A 15,265-nucleotide genomic window follows, 5' to 3' on the forward strand; every position below is an offset into this window, starting at 1 on the left:
TTCTCTAACTATATTTTCAGATTAGAATCAGGTCTAATATCACTGGCAAACATTGTGGAAGTTTTTAACTTAGTGGCAGCAGTACAATGCAATACATGATAACATAAAACACAAATAAATTACAGTAAACATATATATATAATGTATATTAAATAGTTAAAAATAGTGCAAAAACAGAAATACTAAAGAAGTGAGGTAGTGTTCATGGGTTCAATGTCCATTTAGAAATCTAATGCCAGAGGGAAAGAATCTGTTCCTGAATCGCTGAGTGTGTGCCGTCAGGCTCCTGTACCTCCTTCCTGACGGTAACAATGAGAAGAGGACATGTTCTGGGTGATGGGGGTCCTTCATAATGGATGCCACCTTTCTGAGGCACCGCTCCTTGAAGATGTCTTGGATACCATAGAGGCTAGTACCTAAGATGGAGCTAACTAATTTTACAACTTCTTGTAGCTTCTTTTGATCCTGTGCTGTCGTCAACCCCCACACCCATTCTCTCTGACTACTAGTTCCAAAAGCACCAGGCACCATGGCAATAATTGGCTCCAGTGATCCAGGCTCGATCCTAACCTCAAGAGCTATTTGTGGAGAATCTTCGCTTCTCCCTGTTATCCTGTGGGTTCCTCCAGTCCTTCAGTTTCTTCCCACATCCCAAAGGCGTGCAGATCAGTAGGTTAGTTCGCTATTATAAATTGTATGTGCGTGAGAGGTGGAATCTGAAGAAAGCTGGTGGGAATGTGTGAAGAATTAAATGGGATTGGTAAACGGGCAAAATGCTAGAGGAACTCAGTAGGTCAGGCAGCATCTATGTCAATGTTTTGGGCCGAGACTCTTCTTCAGGAGTGGAAAGGAAGAGTGGAAGATGCCAGAATAAGATAACAGGTGGGGGGAGGGAAAAGAGGACAAGCTAGAAGGTGATAGGTGAAGCCAGGTGGGTGGGAAAGGGAGAAGGGAATCTGATAGGAGAGGAGAGTGGACCATGGGAGAAAGGGAAGGAGGAGGGGGGGACCAGAGGGAGGTGATAGGCAGGTGATGAGAAGAGAAACGAGTCCAGAGTGGGGAATAGAAGAAGAGGGAATGAGGAGGAAGAAAAATTAGTGTAAATGAGTGCTTGAAGATCGGTACAAACTTGCTGGGCCTGCTTCCATGCTGTATGACTATGACCTTGATCTCCACCCTTTTATAAACATTCCCTCCCTTCCTGCAAGTCAAAACACACACAAAACGCTGGAGGAGCTCAGCAGGTCTTATCGCATCTATGGAGAGGAATAAACAGTTGACGTTTTAGGCCGAGGCCCCTCTGGTGCCCCTCCACCCACAGCCCACTCTCCTCTCCAACCAAATTCCTTCTTCTTCAGTCCTTTATCTCTTCCACCCATCACCTGCCAGCCTCTGAATTCACCCCTCCCCCACCAAAAGCACGTTCCCCCTCCCCGAGTTTAACCAATCAGCTGCCAGCTTGTACGACTTCTTCTTTCCCCACCTTCTTATTCTGGCTCTTGCCCCCTTTCCTCTCGAGTCGCGATGAAGGGTCCCTACCCAAAGTATTGACTGTTGATTCCTCTCCATAGATGCTGCCTGACCTGCTGAATTCCTCCAGCATTTTGGACACAAGAGGCGCTTCCGGTTCTGGAAATCTAGAGCGATACACATAGTGTTGGAGGAACTCAGGAGGCCAGGCAGCATTTATGGATGGGGATAAGCAGTTGATGTTTTGGGCCGAGACCCTTCAACAGGATTCAGCATTTTGTCTGCGCTTTTTACACGGTTCCAGTTCTGATGAAGAGTCGTCGACCGCTCGCGGATTCTGAGTGTTTCTGGCATTTTCTGACTTGGATTTGAGTAATTGAAAAGTCCTGATTTAGAAGCTTGGAAACAGGAGCTGGTTAAATGAGATGGAAAACAATTAAATATGCATGAAAACGAATGGAGAGAAAAAAAATCCCATTTAGGCAACACCTAAATTGAGAAGAAATACTCCCAATTTTATAGCGTCATTCCTAATCTCAGGGTATCCCAGCAGTTAGCAGAACGGAGAGGCTAGCAACTGGGGTTCACTTCTCGCCACTGTCTGTAAGGAGTTTGTACATTCTCCCTCTGACTGTGTGGGTTTCCTCCGGGTGCCTTGATCTCCTTCCACAGTCCAAAGACGTATCGTTTGGTAGGTTGATTAGTCATTGTGAATTGTCCCGTGATTAGGCTAGGATTAAATTGGGGGATTGCTGGGTGGTGCGGCTGGAAGGGCCTGTTCCATGCTGTACGTCAATAAATATAAATAGTGATGATAAGGGAGGGGGAGAGTGGGAATGTGGGTACATAAGATCCCATGGTGCTATTTTGGAGAGTCCTATTGAGTTACCCCTGCTATTGTTCAACCTTCGTAATCGAACCTACGTCCACCACTTCCGCTGGTAGCTCATTCCAAGCTTCACCACCTTCTGAGTGAAGAAATTCCCCTTCAGGTTCTCTTTAAACATTTTACCTTTCACCCTTAACCCATGACCTCTAGTTCTAGTCTCACCTGACCTCAGAGGAAAATGCCTGCTTGCGTTTGCCCTGTTTATGCCCTCATAATGTTGTATCCCTCTATCAAATCACCTACCACCTTGTACTTCTTCTTCCCCTACCCCCACTTCTTATCTGACTTCTCATCTTCTATTCCAGTCCTGATGATGGGTCTTGGCCCAAACGTCGACTGTTTGCTCTTTTCTGTAGATGCTGCCTGGCCTGCTAAGCTGCTCCAGTAGTTTGTGTGTGTTGCTTGGATTTCCAGCTTCTGCAGATTTTCTCCTGTTTATCTATCACATCTCCCCTCATTCGCCTTCGCTCCAGGAAAAAAGTCCCAAACTATTCAACCTTTCCTTATAACTCAGGTGCTCAAGCCCCAGCGACATCCTTGTAAACCTTCTCTGTAGTCGTTCAAGCTTATTGATACCTTTCCTGAAGGTAGGTGACCAGGACTGCACACAGCACTCCAAATTTGTCCTCACCAACGTCATACACAACTTCAACAAAACCTACAAACTCTTGTACTCAATACATTGATTTATGAAGGCCAATGTGCCAAAAGCTCTCTTTATGACCCTCTCTACCTGTGACACCATTTTCAAGGGATTATGGACCTGTATTCCCAGATCCCTTTGTTGTCCTGCACTCCTCACAGCCCGTCCGTTCACTGTGTATGTCCTACCCTGGTTTGTCCTCCAAAGTGTAATACCTCACACTGGTCTGCATTTCTGGATAACTTCGACATAGGAAGTTCCGTGAAAAGATATGAACTGATAATGATATTTTTGGAAGTATATCATCTAATCTGCCTCACTTAGTGTTTTAGAATTATTCATGTTCAGCCAAGGGAACGCGTTTGAATTTATTTTACTTAATGATACAGCAGAGAGTGGGTCCTTCCGACCTTCCAATCCACACCTCCAGTAATCAGAATCAGGTTTATTATCAACAGCATGTGTCGTGAAATTTGTTAATTTAGGAGCAGCAGTTCAATACAATACATAATATAGAAGAAGAAAAAAAACAACAAAATAAAATAATAATAAATAAATAAATACATAAATAAATCATTACAGTATACGTATCACACATAGAAGTTGCTGGTGAACGCAGCAGGCCAGGCAGCATCTCTAGGAAGAGGTACAGTCGACGTTTCAGGCCGGGACCCTTCGTCAGGACTAACTGAAGGAAGAGCTAGTAAGAGATTTGAAAGTGGGAGGGGGAGGGAGAGATCCAAAATGATAGGAGAAGACAGGAGGGGGAGGGATGGAGCCAAGAGCTGGACAGGTGATTGGCAAAAGGGATACCAGGGGATCTTGGGACAGGAGGCCCAGGGAGAAAGACAAGGTGCGGGGGGAACCCAGAGGATGGGCAAGGGGTGTAGTCAGAGGGACAGAGGGAGAAAAAGGAGAGAGAGAAAGAATGTGTGTATATAAATAAATAACAGGTGGGGTACAAGGGGGAGGGGGCATTAGCGGAAGTTTGAGAAGTCAATGTTCATGCCATCAGGTTGGCCTGCTGCATTCACCAGCAACTTTTATGTGTGTTGCTTGAATTTCCAGCATCTGCAGGTTTCCTCGTGTTACAGTATACGTATATTGAATAGATTAAAAATCATGCAAAAAACAGAAATAATATATACTGAAAAAAAGTGAGGTAGTGTTCAAGTGTTCAATGTCCATTTAGGAATCGGATGGCAGAGGGGAAGAAGCTGTTCCTGAATCGCTGAGTGTGTGCTTCAGGCTTCTGTACCTCCTAGATGATGGTAACAGTGAGAAAAGGGCATGCCCTGGGTGCTGGAGGTCCTTAATAATGGACGCTGCCTTTCTGAGACACTGCTCCTTGAACATGTCCTAATTAACCCCCAATGACTCCAATTAACCCTAACCAAATCATGACACAGTTTACAATGACCAATCAATCTACCTAGTACGTCTTTAGTGGGTGGCAAGGTGGAGATGTGTCTTTACTGAAGAAGGTGTAAGACACACCTTCCCTTCTCAAGCCTGCAGGTCACCCTTGGGCAAGGTGTACCACCTGCTCAGCCCCCCCGCCACGCACTGATCAGGGTCACGTGACGCCATTGGAGCAGAGGTGGATGGTCGTATGAGCAGCTGGTGCCTACCATGGGCGGCACGGTAGCCTAGTGGCCAGCACAACACTTTCCAGTACAGGCGACCAGAGTTCAGTTGCCATCGCTGCCTGTAAGGAGTTTGCACGCTCTCCTCATGGGTGCGGGAGTTTCCTCTGAGTGCTCCAGTTTCCTCCCCCAGTCCAAAAACGTAGCAGTTGGTAGGTTAATTTGTCATTGTAGACTGTACCGTGACTGGGCTGGGATCACATCAGGGGATTGCCAGGCAGTGTGGCTTGAAGGGTTGGAAAGGCCTGTTCTGTGCGGTATCTCAATAAATAAATATCACAGGTCCCGGTTATGCCGGGCAGACGATCACTGAAGAATATTGACAATGACTGAGGTCACCCATCTCGTGAAGACACTGCCCAAAAGAACACAATGGCAAACCGCTTCTGTAGAAAAAGTTGCGAAGAACAATCACGGTCAAAAGATCATGATCGCTGACATCATACAACACGGCGTGTAATGCTGTTGATGATAGAGCCTAGAACATAGAACAGTACAGCACAGTACAGGCCCTTCGGCCCACAATGTTGTGCCGATCCTTAAACCCTGCCTCCCATATAACACCCCACCTTAAATTCCTCCATATACCTGTCTAGTAGTCTCTTAAACTTCACTAGTGTATCTGCCTCCACCACTGACTCAGGCAGTGCATTCCACGCACCAACCACTCTCTGAGTAAAACACCTTCCTCTAATATCCCCCTTGAACTTCCCACCCCTTACCTTAAAGCCAAGCCCTCTTGTATTGAGCAGTGGTGCCCTGGGGAAGAGGCGCTGGCTGTCCACTCTATCTATCCCTCTTAATATCTTGTATACCTCTATCATGTCTCCTCTCATTCTCCTTCTCTCCAGACAGTAAAGCCCTAGCTCCCTTAATCTCTGATCATAATGCATACTCTCTAAACCAGGCAGCATCCTGGTAAATCTCCTCTGTACCCTTTCCAATGCTTCTGCATCCTTCCTATAGTGAGGCGACCAGAAGTGGACACAGTACCTCAAATGAAGATGATGACTTTGGACTGTAGGAGGAAACCGAATGCCCCTGGAAAACCCCACGCTTTCTACAGGTGGCAGTACAGACTCCTTACAGAAGGCGCCGAGATTGAACTCTGAACTTTGACATCCCCAGCTGTGATGGTATCGCGCTAACCACTAAGCCACCGCGGTAGCGTTTTGTTTGGAAGTACGTTAATTGCATCATAAACTAGAGTTAGCTGTGCAAACCTCTCAAGTGGAACGTGAACCCACAACCATCTGGCTCACAGTGATACAATGATACTTACTAAGCCATACCTGGCACCCACATAGAGAGCATGTTTTCGTTTACTTTCTGCAGTGAGTGAAAAGGTGACCCACTGTAAGCGCGACACTATTACAGCTCGGGACGTCAGAGTTCACGGTTCAATCCCAGCGTGCTCCATAAGGATTTTGTACGTCCTTCCTGTAGAATACATGGGTGTCCTCCCACAGTCCAAAAATGTACCGAGCTGGTTAAATCGTCCGGTGATCAGGTTAGGGTTAAACTGGGGTTATTGGGGTTGCTGGGACAGTGTGGCCCAGAGGTCCGGTGGGGCCTGTTCCCTGCTGTATCGCCAGGTAAATAAATAGATAGGTAGATGGATAATGCCAGGAGTCTATAAATCTCAGCTAATGACTGGCTCTGGGAATTATAAGCTCCAAGTTCTTGTTCCGGGCTTATCAGTATGCCAGACCTAAACTGCTCACTGAATATTCAGTCAAAATCAATTGGCCTAGACCAGAAGTCAGCAATCAAAATCAAATGTAAAGGCAGTTTTACAAATTTGATCAAAGAAATATCTTAACAGTTGTCCCTGTTTCAATAATTGATCAACAGGGCAGAGGCACGTGCAACAGTTACTCACACATGTTTATTGTTGTTCGGGCCCATGAATACCACCTCACTATCGTAATCCATTTTGGCACTTTTTAATTTGTTTTTTTTATATAGTTATTGTAATTTTATTCATGTATTGTACGGTGGTGGCGGTGATTGTTCGTCGTGTCCGACCATGACAGGAAACCTGTGCAGGAGAGTTTATAAAGTGGAAAAGCCTTTTCACCGGGGCAGTTCCACTCTCTCGATCTCAGGAGTCCAAGCCCGGTGGGATGAACAAGTGTCACAGACCGGGGTTTTCCTTGGTTGCAGTGGATGACCATGAAGTCTCCTGTGCCCTGTCATGCTCTTCGCTCTCCATGGAGCGTTGCAAAACCACCTTCCTGGCCTTTAGATCTCACTGGAGATCTCATCCGCCCCGTCCGCCAGCCACGCTCACCTGGTTTAGCCTCACCTGTCGAAGCAGTGTACGGGGTTGTGCCCACTGACACTTGCAAACGGCTACTTGGAGCCACAGGTGAGGGCTGAGTGTCCGGTGGGGACCGAAGGTGAGTGAGCAGTTCTGGAATGGACATGACAAGCCCCTTCCCCAGAGGTGCTACCCCTCCCTGGACATCCCATACAAATGCTGGAGATAAAGTTGGTAATTTTGAAATTTCAAAGCAACATATTTCACGGCGTACTGTATGTCAGTGGTAATAAACCTAATTTTGATACACAAACACAAGAAAATCTGCTGATGCTAGAAATCCAAAGCAACACACACACAAAATGCTGGAGGAACTCAGCAGGTCAGGCAACATCTATGAAAAAGAGTCAATGTTTCGGGCTGAGAACCTTCTTCAGGACTGAGAGGGAAGTGGGGGCGAGATGCCTGAATTAAAAGGTGGGGAGAGGGGGGAAGGTGACCTGGGAGATGATAGGTGAAGTTAGGTGGGAAAGGTCAACGGCTGGAGAAGAAGGAATCTGATAGAAGAGGAGAGTGGACAATAGTTGGAATGGAAGCAAGAGGGAACACAGGGGAAGTAATAGGCAGGTGAGAAGAAGTTAAAGATCAGAGTGGGGAATAGAGGAATGGGGGGGGGAATCGACATTCATGCCATCAGGTAGGAGGCTACCCAGATGGGATATAAGGTGTTGTTCCTCCACCCTGAGAGTGGCCTCATCTTGGCACAAGAGAAGGCCGTGGACTGACATGTTGGAACGGGAATGGGAACCGCAAATGAAAATTGATTTCGATACAATTTTTTTTTGCAAAATTTGTTCCCTCATAGTTTACAAACCAGGAATGTCTCTGTATCCCTCCTCTCTCTCGAGAAGCAAGCACTTCATTGCAAATTAATACAGCACCTCAAACCCATAAACCAACTTACAATATTGCAGCATCTCAGACACAATGCAGAGCAAAAAAAATACTGGCCGTCTTGTAAAGAATATGGACAAAGCTGGTAGAGACACTACCTAACAAGATCCAGCATCCTGCGCTTTCTCCTGACTCTGGTGCTGTCTATGAGGAGTTTGCACATCCTTCCTGTGGTCATGTGGAGATGCCTTCAACATCCCAGAGATATACAGAATTGCCTCTTGTGTGCAGTTGAGTGGTAAAATCTTGTGTTGAGGGGGAGTTGGTGGGAAAATAGGGAGAATAGATTGTCAGGGAAGACTGATGGAGGAATGGAAGACAACTCGATGGGCTGAAATACCCTCCTCGTACATCAATGGGAAATATGAAAGAGCTCCCCTATTGCAGTGCCACATGCCCATTAAAACCAGTAATCTGTTAAAAACATCTGCAATGATATAGAAACACTGGGCAACAAATTTTTTTCAAAAGTGTTGTTTCCTCAGAATTTTTTTTCTTTCAGCTTGAAGCTCAGGAGACGGGCTGAGTCGAGGCCAGTGCCGCCACTGAGGTGTCATGGGAGTACACGGAAGATCGAAAGCAGCGTGTTGGCTGCTGGCTGTACGCCCAACGACCCGAGACCTTTGGGCACAGAGCTCGGAAAAAGCAGCACAACAGACTTTTAACACTATAAGTCGACGAGTTGTTTTGTTATATCTCCCCTCTCGCTGTGAAACGGGGACACCTCTTTTTCCCTTATTAGGGAGAGAGAGGGAGCCTGTGGTATGTCGAATTACCAGGTAAATGAGTAGTTGTTGGGGTGAGTGCTCAGTGGAGGGTGCAGATGCTTTTTTTTGCTGGTGGGGGGTCGTTGCTTTGTTGCTGCTGCTTATGCATGGGAGTGGGGAGCTGGGGGGATTTGGGGTTCTAACAATTAACTGTCATTCATTCTTTGGGGCACTCCTCTGTTTTGGTGGACGTTTGCAAAGAAAAAGAATCTCAGGATGTGTATTGTATACATTTCTCTGACATTAAATGAATTTATAGAAACCTATTGAACACAAATCTAATTTCAGACTACTTATATCACAGAAATTTGGAGAAACAAGAAATTAACTTGTATTGAATCCAATATGTTTAAATTGCATAACTGAGCTGATGCTTTGAAATAGTTCAACTAAGCTAAGAACGTTTTGTTGATGATTTTCATTTGTACTCAGTACTCAGTGTCTGAGGCTTCTCGCTTAAGTGTCCAACAATAGTCAGCCAGCATTGATGGATTCCCGTTGCCCTGATACCGTTTCCCCATGACCGCAATATCCTAGTGAAACCTTTCACCGTGCTCGTCACTGACAGTACCAAGGTTTGCAGGGAAGAAGTCAAGATGGGAATGCGACAAATGAATATTCAGTGACCTGTTGCACTTCATGGTTTTGAGTGCTTGAAACATGTTGTCAACCAGCTGCACGTAGTTTGGTGCTCTGTAGTTGCCAAGAAAATTTTCAACAACCTTGAATGCCTTCCACACAAACACAAGGAATTCTACAGATGCTGGAAATTCAAGCAACGCACATCAAAGTTGATGGTGAACGCAGCAGGTCAGGCAGCATCTCTATGTCTGTCCATGTCTATCCACGACCCATTCCCATTCTGACATGTCTCTCCACAGCCCATTCCCATTCTGACATGTCTATCCACGGCCTCCTCTAGTGTAAAGATGAAGCCACACTCAAGTTGGAGGAACAACACCTTATATTCCGTCTGGGTAGCCTCCAACCTGATGGCATGAACATTGACTTCTCTAACTTCCGCTAATGCCTCACCTCCCCCTCGTACCCCATCCATTATTTATTTTTATACACACATTCTTTCTCTCACTCTCCTTTTTCTCCCTCTGTCCCTCTGACTATACCCCTTGCCCATCCTCTGGGATCCCTCCCCCCCTTGTCTTTCTCCCCAGACCTCCTGTCCCATGATCCTCTCATATCCCCTTTGCCTCTCACCTGTCCAGCTCTTGGCTCCATCCCTCCCCCTCCTGTCTTCTCCTATCATTTTGGATCTCCCCCTTCCCCTCCCACTTCCAAATCTCTTACTAGCTCTTCCTTCAGTTAGTCCTGACGAAGGGTCCCGGCCTGAAACGTCGACTGTACCTCTTCCTAGAGATGCTGCCTGACCTGCTGCGTTCACCAGCAACTTTGATGTGTGTGGCTTGAATGCCTTCCATGTGATTTTCTCCAGACCCACTAGAAGTTCTTCAAGTTGCTTGTCATTGATGACCTGTTTGATTTGTGGACCAAAAAAATGCTTTACTTAATCTTGGTATCAGTTATTCTGACTTGAGTTATGAATTGAAATAACAATTTTGGGCAATTTCAAAATTGATAGGGAAATTTCATGGTGATTTTCATGATCAGCGCCCAACGCACATTAGATACACCCAAAAGTATTCAGGAACAAGATCTTGGTTGTCCAGTGTAGAGCCATTAGGTAGCCAATGTGTTTAATTGCACAACTTCAAAACTCCAGTCCACATTTCATTAGAAGTTTGAGACAATTTGGTCTGTCACCAAAGACACTCGCAAATTTCTACAGGTGTACCATGGAGAGCATTCTAACTGGCTGCATTACCATCTGGTATGGAGGCAGGCCACTGCACAGGATTGAAATAAGCTGCAGAAAGTTGTAAACTAGCCTCCCGAGCATCCAGGATGTCTTCAAGGAGCAATGCCTCAAAAAGGCAACATTACCCAGGGCATGCTCTCTTCTCATTGCTACCATGAGGGAGGAAGTACAGGAGCCTGAAGGCACAAACTCAGTGTTTCAGAAAAAGCTTCTTCCCCTCTGCCATCTAATTTCTGTGAAAGATCTGACAGGTTCTTGATGCGAAGAAGATGTTTTCTCTTGTGAGAGAAAATAAGGGGTTGGCCATTCAAGATGAGGTAATTTTTTTTGTGTCTTTGGAACGCTCTTCCTCAAAAGACAGTGGGAGCAAAGTCTTTAAGATTTTATAAGGCAGAAAATAGATGTTTGGGTGAGGTTATCAGGGAAAGGCAGGAATACAGAGTTAAGGTAATAATCGGATCTTGTCAAATGTCAGAGCACATTCGCAGGAATGAGCAGTCTATGCTTGTTCATAAGACCATAAGACCATAAAATATAGGCAGAATTAGGCCATTTGGCCCATCAAGTCTGCTCCACCATTTCATCATGGCTGATCCATTTTCCTACTCAGCCCCAATCTCCTGCCTTCTCCCGTGACCTTTCATGCCCTGACCAATCAATGATCTAACAACCACTGCCTTAAATATACTCAATGACTTGGCCTTCATAGCCACCTGTGGCAACAAATTCCACAGGTTCACCACTCTCTGGCTAAAGAAATTCCTCCTTATCTTCGTTCTAAAAGGACACACCTCTTTTCCGAGGCTGCGTCCTCTGGTCCTAGACACCCCCACCACAGGAAACATTCTTTCCACATCCACTCTATTGAGGCCTTTCAACATTGGATAGGTTGCTTCTGAATTCCAGTGAATACAGGCCTTTGTTGAATATTGGCGTAATTCCAATGTTGATTAGTTTCAGTGGCCTGCCCCTTCCTAATCCTAACCCTACCTTCCCAAAGGGTCAAGGACCAATCTCTTTAACTAGTAGTGCACGGTCTGAGAGGCTGGACAGTGCACAACATGTAATCACTTTCTCTTTTCCTCAGGGAGGCCCTTACAGTTAAAATTAGAAGATTCTAATGAAACATTCTGTGTGCTGTCATGGTAAACTGTGAGCCAAGCAAACGCAGGGACTTTGTCAGCAAAGCTGAGCAACGGGACTGAGAGCAGAGAGGCACCGTGAAATAATGAGAGAACGTCAACCAAGGGAAGTGCAAATCACTCTCACTCTCCAGGGTCCAGCCAAAGAAGTTTTTGCAACAGAGATGCATGGAGACATCTTAGAAACATAGAAACATAGAAAATAGGTGCAGGAGTAGGCCATTTGGCCCTTCAAGCCTGCACCACCATTTATTATGATCATGGCTGATCATCCAACTCAGAACCCTGCACCAGCCTTCCCTCCATACCCCCTGATCCCCGTAGCCACAAGGGCCATATCTAACTCCCTCTTAAATATAGCCAATGAACTGGCCTCAACTGTTTCCTGTGGCAGAGAATTCCACAGATTCACCACTCTGTGTGAAAAAGTTTTTCCTAATCTCGGTCCTAAAAGGCTTCCCCTTTATCCTCAAACTGTGACCCCTTGTTCTGGACTTCCCCAACATCGGGAACAATCTTCCTGCATCTAGCCTGTCCAATCCCTTTAGGATTTTATACGTTTCAATCAGATCCCCCCTCAATCTTCTAAATTCCAATGAGTACAAGCCCAGTTCATCCAGTCTTTCTTCATATGAAAGTCCTGCCATCCCAGGAATCAATCTGGTGAACCTTCTTTGTACTCCCTCTATGGCAAGGATGTCTTTCCTCAGATTAGGGGATCAAAACTGCACACAATACTCCAGGTGTGGTCTCACCAAGGCCTTGTACAACTGCAGTAGTACCTCCCTGCTCCTGTACTCGAATCCTCTCGCTATAAATGCCAGCATACCATTTGCCTTTTTCACCGCCTGCATGCCCACTTTCAATGACTGGTGTATAATGACACCCAGGTCTTGTTGCACCTCCCCTTTTCCTAATCGGCCACCATTCAGATAATAATCTGTTTTCCTGTTTTTGCCACCAAAGTGGATAACCTCACATTTATCCACATTAAATTGCATCTGCCATGAATTTGTAACTGCCACGGTGATGCAACATGCAACTCCAACTGATTGGTTGGAATCTGAATCAGAATCGGAATCAGGAATCAGGTTTAATATTACCTGCATTTGTGGTGAAATTTGTTGTCCTTGCAGCAGCAGTACAATGCAATAGATGATGATAGACAAAAAATTGTGAATTACAGTAAGTATATACATATAAAATCATTAAAATAAAGAAGTAGTGCAAAAATAGGAATAAAAAGGTAACGAGGTAGTGTTCATGGGTTCAATGTCCATTCAGAAATCAGATGGCAGAGGGGAAGAAGCTGTTCCTAAATAACTGAGTGTGTGCCTTCAGGTTCCTGTATCTCCTTCCTGATGGTAATAATGAGAAGAGGGGATGTATTAGGTGATGGGAGTCTTTAATGATGGACAATGGCCTTTTTGAGGCATCACTCCTTGAAGAAGTCCTGGAAACTACAGAGGCTAGTGCCTATGATGGAGCTACTTTTACAACTCTCTGCAGCTCGTATCGATCCTGCACAGTAGTCCCCACCCCAGACGGCAATGCAGCTAGTTAGAATGCTCTCCACGGTACATCGGTAGAAATTTCCAAGTGCTTTTGGTGACATAACCAAATCTTCTCAAACTCCCGATGAAAGATAGCCACTGTTGTGCCTTCTTTGTAGCTACGTCAATATGTTGGATCCAGGATAGATCCTCAGAGGTTGTGTCCAGCAAATGTTATTCAGCCCAATTGGGTGAGGGGGTGTTTAAGATTCATAAATCAGTGCTTGATGTCGTCAGCAAACATATAAGGCTTTTGTATACACCAGGCTTCATGATAACCCAAAGTTTGAGGGAATATATAATATAGCCATAACTAGCTTGAAAACTTTTACATTTATGTTTCTTGAATTGGAATCCCCTTATCTTTAGATAGTGAACTATTCATGGTTGGTAGATCTGTACACTCCCTCTCATGAGGAAGCATCCTCTCCACATCAAGACCCCCCCAGATCATTTATATTTTACTCACTGCATCTTCATATGAAATGGGGGGGGGGGGAGGTGGGTCAATGGTTCAGCTACTACTGTACGGTTGCAGAAAGCCAGGTCCCATCCTGACCTTTGGTGCTGTCTATGCAGAGTTTGAATGTTCTCCACGTGTCTGTCCGAGTTTCCTCCAGGTGGTCCAGTTTCTTCCCACATCCCAATGTGCATGGGTTAGTAGGTTTTTGCAAATAAAAACAGCGGAGGCATTTTATGCTTAAGAAAAACCATAACAACTCATTTATTGTACGCCAAACACCGAACGCAAAGCACGGTAAAAATCCTTAACGTAATTACATCATCACATCATCCCAGCCCCTTAAAGTGAACCCCAACTCAATGTCGGTGGCTGTGAATTATGTACGCTTTCACCAATTAGTGTACATTACCCTACAGGGCCTGTTTCTGAACTATACTTTTCCATGACTTTATGACTCTAGCCTTTCAAAATGAAAGCAAAGAAATAATAAAACCACAATCATAAATGCACACTTTGTATTGATTTAATTGATTTGTCTTTAGTAGATTTAATTATTTTAATAAAATGCATGCAATATTTAGTTTCATAAGGAATTATAAGTTTTGTTTATGTATTGTGTATCTGCTCATAGGTCACGGAACTCACTGGCAAGCTTTTCTTTATTTCAATAATAACAATCATAAAATATTCATAATAAGAAAACATGTACACAGAATAAACACAGTGCAAAACTCTTTACATTTTATTGTGTGGTCCATGTAGTGTAGGCACATTTTCGTTTTATATTGCAACATTGTCACTCCTGTGATATACGCTTCCGTTCCTCATTGGACTCAGCTTCTGAATGTGCAATCTTGGAAAAACTCCAAATTCAAGTTGAAGTTCAAATTTAATTGTCATTCAACCATACATGGATGCCCATGTATACAGCCAAATGAAACAGTGTTACTACGGGGCCAAAGTGCCAACAGTCACACACAACACAAGGCACATATATCATATATAAGGTGGCAAGCACACGTAAGGTATCAATAAAATACAGTCACAGATTTTTTTAAAATAGTCCAAGTCCCTGAGTCCGTGAACGTTGCAACAGTCTGCAATTGATACAATATGGCTTGTCTTCTGCCGAGCAAACGCTGGGGGCAGCTTGGACGCTGCATCACACTACCCCTGGTGGAGCACACCAACTCAGATGCCTCTCTCCTGGGCGGCTGTAAACAGGCAACACCGTGGCTTGAGGCCTGTGTGGCCTACGATCGAAACCATGTAGCTCCCCCCACCGTCTGCCAATTAATCAGCAAATCAGACTTGCAGGATTCCACATTAACGATGTCCAGCAGGGCCAAGCAATCACAAGAAAAGTGGCCAGGCTGACCGCTCGCTGTTAGACAGCACTCTGTCTTTGTGCGCGGTCTCCTCCGACGCCTCTCTTGACACAGGCAGCGTGCTCCACAGCAAGTCCAGCTCCTTCAGTTCCTCCACCAGTGGGCATCTTGCTGATGGGGTAGACCTGCAGTACTTCAAGTTTTTAATGACCAGTAGGGTCTTATGATCATAAAAAATACACTTAAATAAGACAACAACACCCTTGGTTGACCTTGTAGAAGCTGCGGTCATCGAATGCACCGCCATGTTACC

The 15,265-nt window shown here is 45.1% G+C and overlaps 1 protein-coding gene across 3 annotated transcripts in view; it reads right to left on the reverse strand.

The window, feature by feature from the left end:
* LOC134354123 (potassium voltage-gated channel subfamily C member 1-like) overlaps nucleotides 1-15,265 on the reverse strand; it is a 232,180-nt gene that overhangs the window by 13,507 nt on the left and 203,408 nt on the right. The window contains exon 5 of one of the 3 annotated variants that reach the window (XM_063062911.1): nucleotides 13,867-15,137. The exons of 1 other annotated variant lie outside the window; for it this stretch is intronic. In XM_063062911.1, the coding sequence (XP_062918981.1) occupies nucleotides 15,097-15,137 (41 nt within the window). In that variant the 3' untranslated portion in view covers nucleotides 13,867-15,096. Of the gene's footprint in view, nucleotides 1-13,866; nucleotides 15,146-15,265 lie in introns of those variants that run through there. One more of the 3 variants, XM_063062909.1, reaches the window with a different exon arrangement.

This window comes from Mobula hypostoma, chromosome 11 (genome assembly GCF_963921235.1).
Source record: "Mobula hypostoma chromosome 11, sMobHyp1.1, whole genome shotgun sequence".
Classification (NCBI taxonomy): Eukaryota; Metazoa; Chordata; class Chondrichthyes; order Myliobatiformes; family Myliobatidae; genus Mobula; species Mobula hypostoma.